The 14980-nt window shown below is 52.9% G+C and overlaps 4 protein-coding genes across 5 annotated transcripts; 2 read left to right on the top strand and 2 right to left on the bottom strand.

The window, feature by feature from the left end:
- The first annotated feature begins 138 nt into the window (after window positions 1–138).
- PV06_10018 (uncharacterized protein) lies at window positions 139–2778 on the top strand. The gene has a single exon (XM_016411509.1). The coding sequence runs from the start codon at window positions 377–379 to the stop codon at window positions 2618–2620; it is 2244 nt and encodes a 747-aa protein (XP_016258263.1). The 5' UTR covers window positions 139–376; the 3' UTR covers window positions 2621–2778.
- Window positions 2779–2977: 199 nt separating this feature from the next.
- PV06_10017 lies at window positions 2978–10449 on the bottom strand. Of its 2 annotated transcripts, XM_016411508.1 has the most exons (5): window positions 9986–10449; window positions 9152–9847; window positions 5213–9104; window positions 5025–5155; window positions 2978–4916 (listed from the first exon to the last, which is right to left on the bottom strand). In XM_016411508.1, the coding sequence occupies exons 1-5, from the start codon at window positions 10199–10201 to the stop codon at window positions 3642–3644; spliced, it is 6210 nt and encodes a 2069-aa protein (XP_016258262.1). In that variant the 5' UTR covers window positions 10202–10449; the 3' UTR covers window positions 2978–3641. The 2 variants fall into 2 exon arrangements, with proteins under 2 accessions (XP_016258262.1, XP_016258261.1); XM_016411507.1 differs by having other exon boundaries at window positions 2978–5155.
- An 891-nt stretch (window positions 10450–11340) lies between these two features.
- Window positions 11341–12483, bottom strand: PV06_10016 (uncharacterized protein; the record flags this gene model as incomplete). The annotated part of the gene is made up of 3 exons (XM_016411506.1): window positions 11341–12155; window positions 12251–12406; window positions 12447–12483. The coding sequence occupies 3 exons, from the start codon at window positions 12481–12483 to the stop codon at window positions 11674–11676; spliced, it is 675 nt and encodes a 224-aa protein (XP_016258260.1). The 3' UTR covers window positions 11341–11673.
- Window positions 12484–13180: 697 nt separating this feature from the next.
- Window positions 13181–14902, top strand: PV06_10015 (uncharacterized protein). The gene is made up of 4 exons (XM_016411505.1): window positions 13181–13452; window positions 13506–13634; window positions 13682–13930; window positions 13984–14902. Exons 1-4 carry the CDS (start codon window positions 13298–13300, stop codon window positions 14501–14503), a joined length of 1053 nt encoding a protein of 350 aa, XP_016258259.1. The 5' UTR covers window positions 13181–13297; the 3' UTR covers window positions 14504–14902.
- The last annotated feature ends 78 nt before the right edge of the window (window positions 14903–14980 follow it).

The raw sequence follows: 14980 nt of genomic DNA, 5'->3' as shown, positions 1-14980 counted from the left end.
ACAGCTGGAGCTCCCTCGTTGAAGCGAAAAACTCAAGCACAGACGCCACCTGTATCTGGTCGAGTAGGAGATGTTCATGATAGAGGCGAGGGTTTGACTAAAAGACGGTTTCTTCCAGCAGCCCGTATTCTCGCCTATTGTTGTCGCGGTCTTTCCCACTGGTGGCTCTCGTAAGTGCGGATTCTCTATTCGGTAGTGGCCTCAGTGTTTCCACTTAGACTCGCCGAGAAAAAAAAAGTGGTTTTCTCCAACTCAAACGCAGCCAAACATCCAGTAGTCGTTATCGGCTTTTACCAAAAAAATTCTGTGGCAGACTGACCGCCGGCATACTCCATCGACTCACTCACTCAGTGGCTCGCTCATCATTGCAGCCAACATGACTGCCGTCACTGCAAACGGTCCAGTCAGTGCAATGGCGGGCACCAGCAGTCTGCTCACGAGCCTCACCGACTCGACCCAAGCATTTCTACAACCCTCCTCTGCTCTACACCTCGAGGCACTAGCCTGTGTCAAGAGTCTACTCGACCCTCTGGCCGCCAACGTTGCAGATACACAGAAGGCGAGGCGAGATGAAAATAGAAAGAAGAGGAAACGTGGAGATATTGAACGAGAAGAGGGGGTCTTGCATCTGCGACAGGTTTACACCGGTGGTTTGGGGGTGAAGCAAGTATGGGAGCAAGCCAGGCGTGTGCTGGATGCTGCATGTTCAGAAGTTGAGAGAGAAATTTCTATCCAGAGGGAACAGTTGCAGTATGACTCGCGACAGGATGGCATTGACGGTGAAGTAATTGAAGATGAGGAGATGTCGGAAGTGCTGGATGAAGAAAGCGACATGCTTGAGGACGAATTGGCAGACGATAATAGTGATGTGGATATGCTCGAGGACGGTATATATCATGACGACTACGACGATCAAGAAGACATCGAGGACCCGGAGGACATCGAAGACCTTGAAGAGGATAAGGATTTTGCCACACATGTGGACAAAGACAATGCTGCCACGTATGTCCCAGACCCAAATGGACTGAACGATGGCTTTTTCTCGATTGATGATTTCAACAAACAAACACAATTTCTGGAGCAACAAGATGTTCGAGGAGAAGATGACAACCCCAGTGATGAAGACGAGATAGACTGGGACGTCGACCCCTTGACCATGCCATTCCATAAGCCAAAAAGCGGCCAGGAAGAAATTGCAGAGACGCAAGACGACAACGACGATGAGGAAGAAGAAGGTCCTACATTTGGCAACGCCGACCTCAACGCTGCCGACAGTGATGGTGATGAAGGCATTTCCCAAGACGAAAATCTCGACTTGGAGAACGGCATGCCTACAATATCCAATACCAACGACATCCGCTATGCCGACTTCTTCGCGCCTCCTCCAAAGAAACAATCAAGAACCAAACGGATGCGAGCCTTACCGAAAACCCAACCTGCCACAGCGCCTCGAACCCAGGACGCTTTTGAACTGGAGTCTGACATGCAACGCGCCATGGCAGACGTACGCCGGGACCTACTCGAATCCGATGAAGAACTCTCCGACACCGACGGCTCGGATAGCGACGACCTCAGACCGTCGAACAAGAAGAATATGTCTACGCATGAACGGCAGCGGGCGGCCATTGCATCCGAGATCCGACGGCTAGAGGCCGCCAACGTCGCGAAACGAGATTGGACTCTATCCGGCGAGGCCCGCGCGGCCGACCGGCCCCTGAACTCGCTGATCGAAGAGGACCTTGAATTCGAACGCACCGGCAAACCCGTCCCCGTGATCACGGCCGAAGTGTCGGAGGAGATCGAGGCGCTCATCAAACGGCGCATCCTGGCTCGTGAGTTCGACGAGGTGGTCCGCCGCCACCCCGACGCGCTCGGCGGCGCCAACGACACCCGTCGCGGCCGCGTCGAAATCGACGACACCAAACCCCAGTCCGGCCTCGCGGACATTTACGAGCAGGACCACCTCCGCGCCACGGACCCGGGGTACGTCGACAAGCGCTCCGCCTCGACCAAGCGCGCCCACGAGGAGATCTCGCGACTGTGGAAGGAGGTGTCGTCGCAGCTCGACCTGCTCAGCAACCTCCACTTCAAACCCAAGCGGGTCGAGGCCGAGATCACGACGGTCGAGGACAAGCCGACCATCAGCATGGAGGACGCCAGGCCCGTCGGCGTCGGCGTCAACGCCGAGGAGAGCATGCTCGCCCCCCAGGAGGTGTACCGGCCCGGACGGGACAAGGGCGCTGCGGCCGCTGGCGGTGAGGAGGGCGTTCTCGTCACGCGCAAGGGCGGCGCCAGCGTCAACAAGGACGAAATGACAAGGGAAGAAAAAGTCCGGAGACGGAGGAGGGAAAAGGAACGCATGAAGAAGGCAGCATCGTCGCAACCATCCAAGGATCTCGCGGCCGACGGCGGCGGCGCATCACAGGGCGCCGGTGGCAGGAAGTCCAAGGCCCAAGACCAGGCCGAGCTACTCTCGGACCTGCGCAAGGGCAACGTCAAGGTCGTCGACAAAAAGGGTCAACTCCAGGACATTGTCGGCAAAAAGGGCAAACGGGCATCTCGAGACGTTGCTGGTGGTCGCGCCGCAGGTACCGCAAGCGCTGGCTCGTTCAAGTTGTAAGATGCTGCATGACGAGAAGCGAGACAAAGTACGTACGGAGTACTGTACTGCCTTTACTTTGAGAAGAAAGGTCGGTACTTGGATAGCCATTCTTCCACGGTTAGGACAAAACTGTGAGATTAGAATAGAATAACAACGCTTGTTATACCCATCTCCCTACTGAGAATCTGGCACACGCGAAGATCGGCTCCGCTCACGTACCTGTCCCGACAGGTAATCACGACACGCTCCCCGTGCCTCTCAAGAGGGTTGATTGTCGAATTCAAGAAGCCTTTCGTCCTACAAGATCGTTTGCTCCGATGGACATCGTCAATTTCGTGTCTCCGCGCGCTTTCGCACAAAGTCAGATGCGAAAGATCCGGAGGTGATTATCAAGAATGATATAATAAGCCATATATACTATACGTAGTGTGGTATCGTATGGTATAGTAAGTATACTATCCATGGCAAAAGTGGACAGAGATACACACACACGCACACACACACACACAAAAAAGAGGACAAAAGGGGGTATCTATCCGAGAGAGAAAAGGAACAAAGCAACAACATCCCCAGAAACGCTCTCGCTCATCACCGTCATCCTTCCCGAAAGAAGAAAAAAACTTTCACACTCGTCAAAATTCTGCTTGCTTGTCGTCGTCGTCACTTCCATTGTTGGTACAGATTAAGAATCCTCGCGTGGACTTGGTCCCATTCTCCCAGTCTCGAGATGTTTCAAAACGAATGCTAGAATGAGGATATCAAAATAACCAAGGTTGAAAACATCGCTTGCCTCGCTGAAAATGCTGATCAAATAAACAAAATAAAACGGGGTTGCCGCTTTCGTGTGTGCAGATGATGGACAACACAATACGTCAAACCAAAAAGAGTGGTAATTCAAAGGTTGTCGAATTTGGTATGGTCGAGCCCTCGGGGGTGGGTGCTGTAGACTTCGTCGTCGTTGAGTGTTGATCAAGGCACGTTCCGGGCCTGCCCAGATCACATCGTTCTTGTCCCTTCATCTGCTGGGCGTTCTCTGGGCTTAAAATAACCCGCCCAGGAAGCTTTTCCTCTTGCTGTCGTTCCTCGCGAGCGCCGGTCGACCATCCCACGTCTTGACCGGGGCGTCGTCGTACCCATAACCAGGGTAGCCGTCGGCCGCTGGATCACGATCCCGCCGCCTTCGTCGGTCTTTCTTGTCTTTTTCGTCGCTGCCTCCACTGGCACTCTTGCCCTCCGGGCGGCGACTCTTGCGTTTCGCTCGATACTCCTCGATCTCGGCATCCGTCATACCAGCGTACTTGTCATGGTGTCGACTGCGACGCTTCCGATCGAGTTCGTCTTCGGCCGGGCGAGGCTTCTCTCCGCTAGGATCCAAGATTGTACCCTCAACGAGCGGAATATCAGGAGGTTCGTCTGCCTGCGAGTGCACCCACGAGCTCGTCTTATTGGCAGGCGGAGCAATTCCCTTGCCGCTCCCATTACGACTGTCATGGTACTCCTCGACCAGGGCGCTAGACTTCTTGCGGCTGGATTTCTCACGTATTTTGTCTTTTGACTTTCCTTCTCTGCGCAGCCTTCTTTCGTCTTCTTCTGCGTAGTAGGATTTTCGTCGGTCCTCCTTAGACTTTTCGAGGTCACCCCCTTGCTCAGCTTCGAGTTGTGCTCGAAGCCGCCTCCGTTCCTCACGTCGTCGTTCGGCGTCTGCCTCTATATCAACCTCTTCCTGGCGAATCCGTGCCTCCTTCTCTGCCCTTCGCGCCCTTCTCTCCTCCCGCCGCCGGTCTTCTTCTTGGCGCTCCTTTTTCTCACGCTCACGTGCCCTACGCTGACGGGCCTCAAGATCTGCCTTGTCACGGTCTCTTCGTTCACGACGGCGTTGCTCACGTTCGACTCTTTCAGCTTCTTCTTCCTGATCACGAGCTTGCCGCTTTGCTTTTCGTTCAGCGCGACGAGCTTCAACGTCAGCATCAGTCTCAGCCGGAGCATCAGTGGTGAGCCCCTCTTCGTCGACGGCACGGGATTTCCGTTTGGACCTGTCCTTGGTACGGATCGGCAAGCCCTGGTCTTCGCCATCGGTAAGTGTTGTACTTCGGGGTCTTTCGCGATCTGAGTCAACATTCTTTGCCCCTCCAAAGAAACTGCTGAAGAATCCGGTCGATTTTCGTGGCGCAGTATTGCTCCTCTTTAGAGCCGGTGGATGGTCAACGAAGGCAAGATCATCTGGACCACTTGTGACCAAAGGGTCTCCATGACCGTTAGCATCAACCATGACGACGTCGTCATCGTGAGATATGTCCTTCTTATGGGACTTTATCTGTGTGTAGGAAACCCGTCCGTCAGCTTCGACCACCTTGGCAAAGTCTGGCGACCAGGATGGCCGAAGGGGCCCTCCTGGTCTGGACGAGGAGGTAAAGTCACCTACCTCTTTCTTAGATTTCGTTGCCTTGGATTTCGATTTCTCCTTGGTGATGCCGCCGTTGACTAGAGGGGCCTCATCCCGAGTATGGATCATTACCATATCGTCATCGTCGATCGGATACGGATCGGGGACAGCTGCTTTCAGGTCAGTACTGGTAGGATTAGTGACGGAACACGGAAATTGCAACCCACCTGACTTGCCCTTGACCGATTGACGCCGTTCAAGTTTGCTGCCTTTCATCCCCATCAACTTTGCAGCTTTGTCTGTGATTCGAGGCTCATCATCTGGAGGAGGCGACATCAGACCATCCACGGATTGTCGTCGAGATGAAGAGGGTCGAGAACTTGCAGCACTGCTTGATCTCCGGGTAGTGGCCGTGGGCCGCATAGCTGACGGAGGAGGACCACCAAACATGAAATTGGAGAATGATGTACCACGACTCGCCGTCGGCCTCGCTGTTTTCTTAGACTTGGTGTCTTTGTCGGACCCAGAAGACTTGGAAAGCTTCTCGGCATCCTTCCTGTCCTCTTGCTCCTTCTCTCTAGGCGTTCGGGTAGATTTGGCCCGTGCCACTCCGGTGGGAGACTTTTCCTTCTTTGGTGGCGGCGATATGTCAAGATCCTCTTTCTCAGACTTCTCCTTGGTCGACTTCTTCGGTGGCGGTGCGGCACCCCAGAATCCCCAAGACGAAGTGGCGGATCGTTCAACCTTGGGACGTTCCTTCTTAGTCGTCTTTTTCTCCTCGTGCGGTGGTGTTGGCAGCTTTGAAAGTTCCTCGTCGAGAAGGTCAACATCTTTACTAGCAGACGTCTTGGGAGTTGCCGTTTTAGATGACTTGGTCACCTTTTTGTCGACAACTTTGGCCTTTGATTTGGATTTCTCAGGTGACGGCGGCATGGATGGATCGGTGCCGAGAAAATCGTCGAAGTCGTCGCCAAACGCGCCAGGGAAACTTCCAGGTACCGAATCTTTTGATTTCTTTTCTGCTTTGACAGAAGACGCGTCGACTTTCTTGCTGGACGAAGACTTTGCCTCGACAACCTTTGACTTTGAGGATGATGCCTTGTCCTTGATCTTCTTTTCCTCTTTGGGCGATGGCGCGTCTGGAGGCGTAGGAAGGTCCTTAGTCAGCGACGTGTCTCCCTTCGACTTCTTTCCGCTGTCTTCTTTTTTGCCTTCTAATGCTTTGATGCGGTCTGCTACCGAAGAATTCAACTTGTTCTTGCCAGTGGTCATTGCCTTTGTCGTTTTAGAGGAGCTTACTGGCTTGTCAAGGTCAACATCAAGGTCGAGATCGTTCGTGAGGTCTGCTAGCGCGTCGTCCTCATTGGACCACCCCTGTTTGACAATTTCCTTTTTGGCGTCGACCTCCTTTTTGCCAGCTGTCTTCTTGGATGTCGACCCACTACTACCCCAGATCCCAAAGTAATCGTCGGTCTTCTTGCTGTCGACCTTTTCCTCTTTGCTGGAAGTGGTTTTCTTCAGCTTGGAGGTTTTGTCCGCTTTTGTGCCAGAAGTCGGCTCATCAAGGACATCAAGAAGATCATCTGCTTCCTTGATTTTGCTGGATTTGGTTTCGGTCTTAGACAGTTTTCCAGACTTTGTCTTAGATTTCTTTGCAGCAGCTGCAGCCTCTTCTTCAGCCAGTCGCGCGGCTTCAGCCTCTTCAGCCTCGCGTTCAAGTCTCTCTTCTTCTTCTTTCCTGGCTTGCTCTTCGGCTTCCTTTTTGGCCTTCGCTTCTTTCTCCTTTTTGGTCAATTTTGTAGCGGTGGTCGTTCCAAATCCCCACACGCTACTTTTGCTGACCTTGGTGCTCTCCTCGGCAGCCTTAGGTTTCTCCCTTTCCAGGGCCGTGCTCTTCTTAGAGGAGGACTTACTCTTTGAAGTCGTCAAAGCTGCCCAGGTATCATCGTTATCCAACATTCCAATGGAATCTGGCTCCGGAGTGAGACCTTGGGCGGGAGGGCTTGGTACAGGCGGAGGGGGCTCATCTTTGGTTTTGGACTTTTTACTACTTTTCCTGTCTTTCGTGCCCCAAGATCCCCAGATGTCGTCCTCAGCAGGTTTATCGGGCTCCTTCGGCTCGTCAAGCTCGACAATGCCCTTTTTCTTGCTATCTTTGGCGCTCTTCTTATCTTTGCTTGTTGTACCCCAGGTTCCCCACGTGTCGTCAGCATTCTCTTCGGCTAGCTCGGGCTCAACCACGATCTCAGGCTCGGGATCGAGCGCAGCAGCCGCAGCTTTTTTCTTTGCCTCCTTTTCTTTCTTCTTTTTGTCCTTTGCAGAAAGACCGAAACCGCCCCAAGTATCGTCATCGTTCACAGCTTGTTCAGGTTCGGGAATAGGCTCTGGAGCGGCTGGTTCGTCGTCAAAATCGAGGAACCCCTTCTTCTTGGCTTCCTTTTCCCTCTTTTTCTTCTCTTTCGCTGATAAGATGGGCTCTTCTTTGGCGGGTGGTTCGGGCTCTGGAGGCGGGGGCGGAGGTTCTTCCACCACATCAAGGAGACCTTTCTTCTTCGACTTCTTCTTATCCTTAGCGGACACCGTTCCCCATGTGTCCTCTGGCTCAGCCTTGGCTTCGGGCTCGACTTCAGGTTCGGGGGCCGGTGCTGGATCATCATCAAAATCAAAGAATCCCTTTTTCTTGGCTTTCTTATCCTTCTTGGTGGTCGAGGTTCCCCAACCACCCCAAGTGTCCTCCTCCTCCTTGGTCTCGGGTTCCGGCTCGGGAGGAGCTGGCGGAGGTTCCTCAGGAATGATCAGGCCCTTCTTCCTGGCCTCCTTCTCCTTCTTTTTACGTTCCTTGGCAGATAGACCAGCCCAGGAAGATATGTCTGCAACGTTACTGGGCACTTCTTTGACTGGCTCGGGTTCGGGTTCGGGCTCCAGTATGGGGTCTGGGATTGATGGCTCTGGGCTGGCCAGCTTTCCTTTCTTGCCCTTCTTGTCCTTCTTTCCAAAGGAGCCCCAGAAGTCGTCCGTTTCGACAGGTGCCTCAGGTTCAGGTGCCGGAGCCGGCTCCTCTTCGATGGGCACTACTTTCTTGTTCTTTTTGTCCTTTTTGCTTTTCGCTGTTCCAAAACCAGCCCAGGTGTCATCCTCGGCCAGAGCATCGGCAGTGGTCCCTTTGTTATCCGGTGCTCCTAAATCAACTGAGGCAGAAAGGTCTTCAATCGCACCTTTCTTTGACTTCTTGTCCTTCTTCTTGGTACCCCAAGCGGAGGCCATCCAATCGTCACCGTCATCGGCTGCCGGTTCAGGTGCTGCCGGAGGCTCGGGAGCAGCTAGGAGATCGTCGTCTAGGGCGCTGAAGCCCTTCTTTCCTTTCTTGTCCTTCTTGCCGGTCCCTAATCCCCAGTCGAAGGCATCGTCCATGCCGCCAACGTCTTGCACGGGTTCTTTTGTCTCGACCGCAGGTTCTTCTATGACAACACCTTTCTTGTTCTTTTTCTTGTCCTTCTTAGTAGAAAAGGACGCCCACTCGTCTTCAGCAGCTGGTTCGGGTTCAATTGGCTTTGGCTCCTCAATAGGGTCGTCATCCAGCCATCCTTTCTTCTTTTTGTCTTTCTTCTTCGTAGAAGTGCCCCAGCCGCCCCATGTGTCCTCCTCTTTAGGCTCTGGTTCGGCTGGGGCAAGCGGTTCCTCTTTTTTCTCTTCCACAGCACCCTTTTTCTTCTTGTCCTTTTTGCCCACAGGCGCAAACCCCCAAGCATCATCGGTGGCCTTGGAGCCTCCTCCGTCACCATCAAAGCTGAATGTATTGTTGTCACCGTCTAGGTCGCCAAAGTCAAAGTTACTGAATGTGGAGGTTTTCTTCTTGGACTTGTTCCCGCCAGATGACCAGGGATTGTTGTCACTAAAATCGGTAGAAGCGTCCTTCTTCTCTGCTTCCTTCTTGGATGACTTCTCGTCGGCCTTTTTGGTATCGTTGTCGAGTGACCCGAAGTCCCAAGTCTTTCCCCACGCCCCAAAGCCACCGCTGTCCTTCTTTTCCTCAGAGCCGAAGCTGAACTCCAACTTAGGAGCGGTATCATCCAGGCTAATGTCTTGAAATGCAGAACTGGCCGGAGGATCCTCGGCACCCTGGAAAGTCAGTATTCTCGCAGCGCAGGTGGCAGATCAGAGCCTACCTTCTTGTTCTTCTTCTTTTTATCTTTCTTGGTTGTAAAACCTGTAGTCCAGTCATCGTCAGCGGCAGCATTGTTTGTCTCGTCTGCCCAACTCAGCGGGTCAGCAGTGTTGGCAGCCTCTGCTTCTTCCTTTTGTTTCTGCTCCTCCTCCTCTTGCCTTTTCTTCTCTTCCTCTTCTTGCTTCTTCTTGTTCTTCTTCTTGTTCTTTTTGCTGCCACCAAGATCCCAGTCGTCATCCCCGCCGCCACCGTTATTATCGTCCCCGCCACCATCACCCCCAGCACTCCCTCCATTGCCACCATCGCCGCCGGCACCATCCCCACCGTTTCCAGCGGCGTTTCCCTCGCCTTCGTTGTCCGATTCAAACCATTTGGCCTGTGCAGCTGCTTTCGCGGCTTTCTTCGCGGCCTTCTTGCCTCGTGTCTGTACACCGCTCGGAGTCCCGAAGTCTATACTGAAATCCATCCCTGAATCTCGTGATATGGGGTCCCGGCACAAGGGTGTACCCAAGTCCAAGGAAGGGTTAAGATCTTTCGCTCGGGCACGTGGTTCGGGTACCAGTGAAGGAGGTAATGGTTTGGCTGCAGAGGGCGGTGGCTTTGTCCCATAGGCTCGAGGAGAGTCTGTTAACTCCTGTATTAAGGCTGCGACCAGCGCAGTCACTTTCTGGGAGACCTCATGGTTCGAGGTCACACTCTATATCTCCAGTCAGGTTAGGTCCAGTCCGCTCGGCGAGGAGGCGGGAGGGTCAAGTAGGCTTGGGACAGTAGGGAGACAGATAGAAACTTGGGGGCTGAACTATCTGCGTCAGGAAGAAAAGGGTTTCTTGCATACTCGTTGAGACGGCTTGTTGTTGTCGAGGATGGCGGTGTGCAGGCTGTAGCGCCGATCGGCTACGATTGGATAAAGAGGCATTACTGCCCGCATTTCGCAGCAGTGCGACCGAGGTAGCTCAGCCATTCCAATCCTTGACCATTTCGGGGTCCTTCGTCGACGAAACGCGTTCTCGCTGACATCTGCGGCTTGCGACGCGGCCACGAGAGCCGCCATCTTGGATGTGGACGTATTTTTGCGGCAGGTTAAAGTGGAAAAGCATTTGTCGTGGTGTTAATGTGGTCGCAAATACCAGATTAGGATGATGGAATTGAGGCCTCTCGATATAGAGCCTCTATACAAAGCGATAGCAAAAGTGCAACTGTGGTAGAAATGCAATAGATCACACACAGTCAGGAGGTCACAGAATGCTGCAAGTTGGTTGGATGCAGTGAGGGCGAGACGAAACGAATCCAGGTGACGCTCCCTGCCACTGACTGCCACCAAGCCCCTTGCAGACCAATGCCGATCCCCTAAATGGGCAAAGCAATCGGTACTATCGATAGCGATACACAAACAATATTGATGAAGCAGTCGAGCATCTGGGATATACTCCGTAAGGACTACTGTATTTATCGCCCTCCGAACTCCTACGACAACGACTTCTGACAACAATGCAAAAATTTTGATCGATGCCTTATACTCCATTTGAGTGCAGCAACAACAATAAGGCGGTGTTGACCCTCGGGGACGACTGACGAATGGCGCGAAAGACACGATGGGGGCGCGTCCAGGCAAGCAATGAATGAGAACATGGCATTCTTCACCGCTACCAGAGCTGGACGAGAGCTCAGACGAATAGAGACGCGCCATATCCCCGGGCTCCCGCTTTGACATGTTTTGATGGGCCAAAGCTACCAGACACTGGGAAGAGCTCGGGTGTGAATACAGTAGTGTGGTGGTGTGCTGCCAGCGTGGGTGGCATAGGGGGGAGCTGATCGTGTCGTAGTTTGGGACTGCTAGGCGACCCATTGGCCCGTCGTTGCGGCGAACCGCGCCGGGAGGAGCCCAAAACAAGGGCAGAGTGGCCCACGAAAATGCCTGTGCGGGCGCACACCAAAAGATTTTCCAACGGTGACCCCAGAGAACCCTTCACGTCGTCAGAGTCCTCGATGGCCAAAGACGACCATTATTGCTCGATAAAAACTTCTCGAGTCCAGAGAGACAACCGGTGAGGCCTGTGTAAGTCGCTGTTGGTCAATGGCCTCATGCAAAGTCGGCAAAGGTTCTGCGCGGCGAGGCGAGCCATTGTTGCAGCATGCAGGGCCGCGAACTTTTTGGCATGACGAACAGTTCTTGCAGAAACCCGGCTGTACCCGGCGTGGGCCAACTTGCAGCATAGCATTTGCGGGTCAAAGTCCTTCGCATAACGTACCAGTCCAGAGACAGAAGGATGTTGTTCACCGCGCAACTTATTGGCCGAATTTGCACCAGCCAGGGCTTTCATCTATTATTGCACCTGAGAACGGGGCGTTGGTCTGGTTGCACAAATCCCCTGGAGGCGGTCCATAGAAGCATACCCTGTTCTGTAACAATAGATTGCTTGAGAACTTTCGCTGTAAATGACTTGAAGTGCAAAATGCTCAGCCCCCAAGTGGTCATGCTGAAGAGGAATGTTGACGCAGTCGTGGCGAGATCGGGATTATACATCAATCCTCGTCTGAGGAATAATCGCCCAAGCCAAGGGCGACAGGCGTGGACTTGACTTGAGCAGTCGATGATTGATTTGCAGCCTCGTGTGTCGCAATCTCCCTGGATTCTTCTAGTCCTGTTGGCTGCCGAGGTGTGTTTTCGGTGGAGGATGAGAGCTTTCTCGTTTTGTTTGTTGCAATGGCTTTTGTCTCCTCATCACGGCGACGGCGCTTCTTCTGGGCTGTCCACGTATTCTTGCCCACCGGAGCGCCCACCCGTTCCTCTTCGTCCGGTTTTTCATGTTCCAAAAGATCCTTTTCTGCCTTGGCGCGTTGCGAACGGAAGGCCTCGAGCTGTTCGGACATCTCTCTCTTGGCTGCGTCCTCTTTTGCCCTTTCCGACTCGAGAACCGAGTCTAGGAAGTCGACCTCGTCATCATCGAGAGCACGGAACTGGTTCTTCAGCTTTATCGACTCTTCAAATGCCTCTTGCTTGGCAGCTGTACATGCACCAAGACCACCATGTCAGATTCGATTCATGTTCATAGAAGAATAAAATCCCGAAGATGTTGGTGATGGTCTACACTCGGCGTACCTTTGTTTCTTTGCAAGACTTCGTAGAGGCTCTCACCTCCTTCTTGTTTTCCCTCTTCGGCAGGCTTCGGCTTCTTGAGAGCCTCTATCTGCTGCCGCGCCTTGACCCACGCATCATCTTCCTTCTCATTTGATTCGGAGCCAGGCTCAGTCCCAGCTGTAGATAGTCAGAATGCTGGACTAGTATACGCTCGAACCGTAGGGAACATGTTGCTGTGGCTGGAACAGATTCATACTGACCGGGAACAAATCGAGACATGTGTTTTCAGAAGAAACACCCCCCGTAAATGGTAATTCTGCTAATACTCTGTCGATATCACAACGCCGCTTTTGGCTTGGAACTGAAGTGAAACTTGATGTAGAAGGGAGACTTGTGGCTTCATCGGGCTCACGACGAGTGCCTGGTTATTGGCTTGGGCGATGCGTCCGCCCAGAAAATGTGGACAGGGGATTTTCTGACGAACCATGTGCCGCTACGAGTGTCTTCACTAACCTACGGAGTACCCAATTGGCATTTCCCGCACCAGCTACGGTATTCCGCGTATCACCACAGGCCGCTGTCTTCGGCAAAAGACCGATGTGGCCCCCAGGAATATTTCCTTATGCTTCGAGAAGCCCTCCGGTCGTGGTAAGTCAGCGATCTGGCTGTCGCCTCCCATGTAAACATCATGTCTTGTCCTGTGTTGGCCGCCCAGAGTATGTTTGTATTGTATTCGCCTGTTGTATGAAACAGGGCACGAAAAGATGCGAGGTACGGAGTTGTGCTCGTCCTCGTCTTCAGTCTGTGGATGGTTCCTAGAATTGACCAAAGTGCCTTTTTAGGCTAAAACCACACGACTGAGGTCACTACTGGAGACGGGTTATTAGCCCCTCATTGGTATCGTACTGTTGCATTGACAAAACTTGTGCCCCTCATCGACTCTTTGCTGCACGAGTGACTGTTTCTGGGGACAAGCCGTCATCGTAACCTGCGCGCGTCCGCCGGTGTGTTGCCTCAATAAGAAGGCCATGGCCCCTACTGATCGACACAAGATTTTTTGGAATCTCCATGTCTTTTCTTTCTCTTCTTTCGTCTCTGAGTAGAATTCCTAGAGTCTCTTCTTGCAATATTGCAAATAGCTTCCAGTCATCCAGATCGATAACGTCAAAGTCACAAATCATCTCACGCAACATGGCGACCGCACAATCTGGGAAAGGCACCAAGTGAGTCTATTACTGTTCGGGAGTCTGAAGCAGATGCTGACCTCGCCTTCAAGGACGGTGTTCACTTTGAACACTGGCGCCAAAATGCCGGGCGTTGGTCTAGGTACCTGGCAATCCAAGCCCAACGAAGTCCGCGAGGCCGTCAAGAACGCTCTGCTCGCCGGCTACCGTCACATTGACACGTAAGAGTTCTCTCCGTCCTAACGTTCACTCCTGTTGACACATCCAGCGCCCTTGCTTATGGCAACGAATCTGAAGTCGGCCAAGGCATTAAGGACTCTGGCGTCCCCCGGAGCGAGATCTGGGTCACCACGAAACTAGACAACCCATGGCACAAGCGCGTGTCCGAGGGTATCGACTCGTCGCTGAAGAGCTTGGACACCGATTACGTCGACCTATACCTGATGCATTGGCCCAGTTCATCGGTGCCAGAGGATTTGAAGAAGCACTACGACGACTGGAACTTTATCGATACTTGGTAAGCAGTAGTCTTCTCGTTTCCATTCACTGTACATGTGCTGAACGCATTAGGCGCGAGATGCAAAAGCTCGTTGGCACTGGCAAGGTCCGAAATATCGGCGTATCCAACTTTGTCATGTCCAACCTGGAGAAGCTGCTCAACGACCCTTCCTGCAAGATTGTCCCAGCTGTCAACCAGATCGAACTGCACCCCAACATGCCCTCGCCAAAGACTCTGCAATACTGCAAAGAGAAGGGAATTCACTGTACCGCATACTCTTGCTTGGGATCGACCGATTCGCCTCTCTCCAAGGATAAGACTTTGCAGTCCATTGCGGAGGCGAAGGGAAAGAGCCCTCAGCAAGTTCTCTTGATGTGGGGTCTGCAGCGTGGCACCTCTGTCATTCCCAAGTCAGTCACCAAGTCCCGCATTGAAGCCAACTTCCAACTTGATGGTTGGGAGTTGACTGCAGATGAGATGCAGAAGATCAGCAGCATTCCAGACCGATTCAAGGTTTGTGGTGATGCTTGGTTGCCTGTGAAAGTCTTTTTCAACGAGGAGGGCGATGGAGGTGATGCGCCATCTCATTAGAGGAGTCAATCACCAAAGTCAACAGGCATGAATTGATGTGTTAGCGGCGGGACTCTGCAAAATATCTCATCGGTACCTTCAGATGCGAGGAGTCAGTATCCTTATATCACAAATAGACACAGCATAGATTGGCAACCCCGTGTCGCGATTCGGCGATGGATTGCATAGGGCTGTAAAACAAGTGTCGGTCGGCAGAGGAGTCTTCAGGGGAGATCGTTGTTAGTCGATAAATTCTTGAACTCAGAAACCTCGCGCAACTGTCACGGTGACATCTCATGGGGTCAATTCCATCTTTTGTATAGAGTTTGGCTTCAGCATTTGAGCACACCGAGCTTGGTAGGATGTAGATCTAGTAGGCGGCTGAAGCAAGCACAGGAAGAATGTCAGGAACCATTTGCCGCCGCCCCTTTAGATCTGCCGTCCGTGAACACGCATTCGCAGGGGGCCTGAAAGGGTCCAGGTAGAGGACAGATTCGT

The sequence above is a fragment of the Exophiala oligosperma genome (assembly GCF_000835515.1).
Source record: "Exophiala oligosperma strain CBS 72588 unplaced genomic scaffold supercont1.11, whole genome shotgun sequence".
In the NCBI taxonomy this organism is placed as follows: Eukaryota; Fungi; Ascomycota; class Eurotiomycetes; order Chaetothyriales; family Herpotrichiellaceae; genus Exophiala; species Exophiala oligosperma.
Note: the sequence above shows the minus strand (reverse complement) of the source record. Positions and strands in the feature narration are given on the sequence as shown.

Excerpts from the sequence above, each read along its gene's own strand:
- PV06_10018 (XM_016411509.1), top strand. The coding sequence starts at position 377 with ATGACTGCCGTCACTGCAAACGGTCCAGTCAGTGCAATGGCGGGCACC.
- PV06_10017 (XM_016411507.1), bottom strand. The coding sequence starts at position 10,201 with ATGGCGGCTCTCGTGGCCGCGTCGCAAGCCGCAGATGTCAGCGAGAAC. Across the intron at positions 9,848-9,985 it reads ACAACAAGCCGTCTCAACGA|AGTGTGACCTCGAACCATGA; the intron begins GTATGCAAGAAA and ends CTGGAGATATAG. Across the intron at positions 5,156-5,212 it reads ATCGGTCAAGGGCAAGTCAG|CTGTCCCCGATCCGTATCCG; the intron begins GTGGGTTGCAAT and ends ACCTGAAAGCAG.
- PV06_10015 (XM_016411505.1), top strand. The coding sequence starts at position 13,298 with ATGTCTTTTCTTTCTCTTCTTTCGTCTCTGAGTAGAATTCCTAGAGTC. Across the intron at positions 13,453-13,505 it reads CAATCTGGGAAAGGCACCAA|GACGGTGTTCACTTTGAACA; the intron begins GTGAGTCTATTA and ends CTCGCCTTCAAG. Across the intron at positions 13,635-13,681 it reads GGCTACCGTCACATTGACAC|CGCCCTTGCTTATGGCAACG; the intron begins GTAAGAGTTCTC and ends TGACACATCCAG.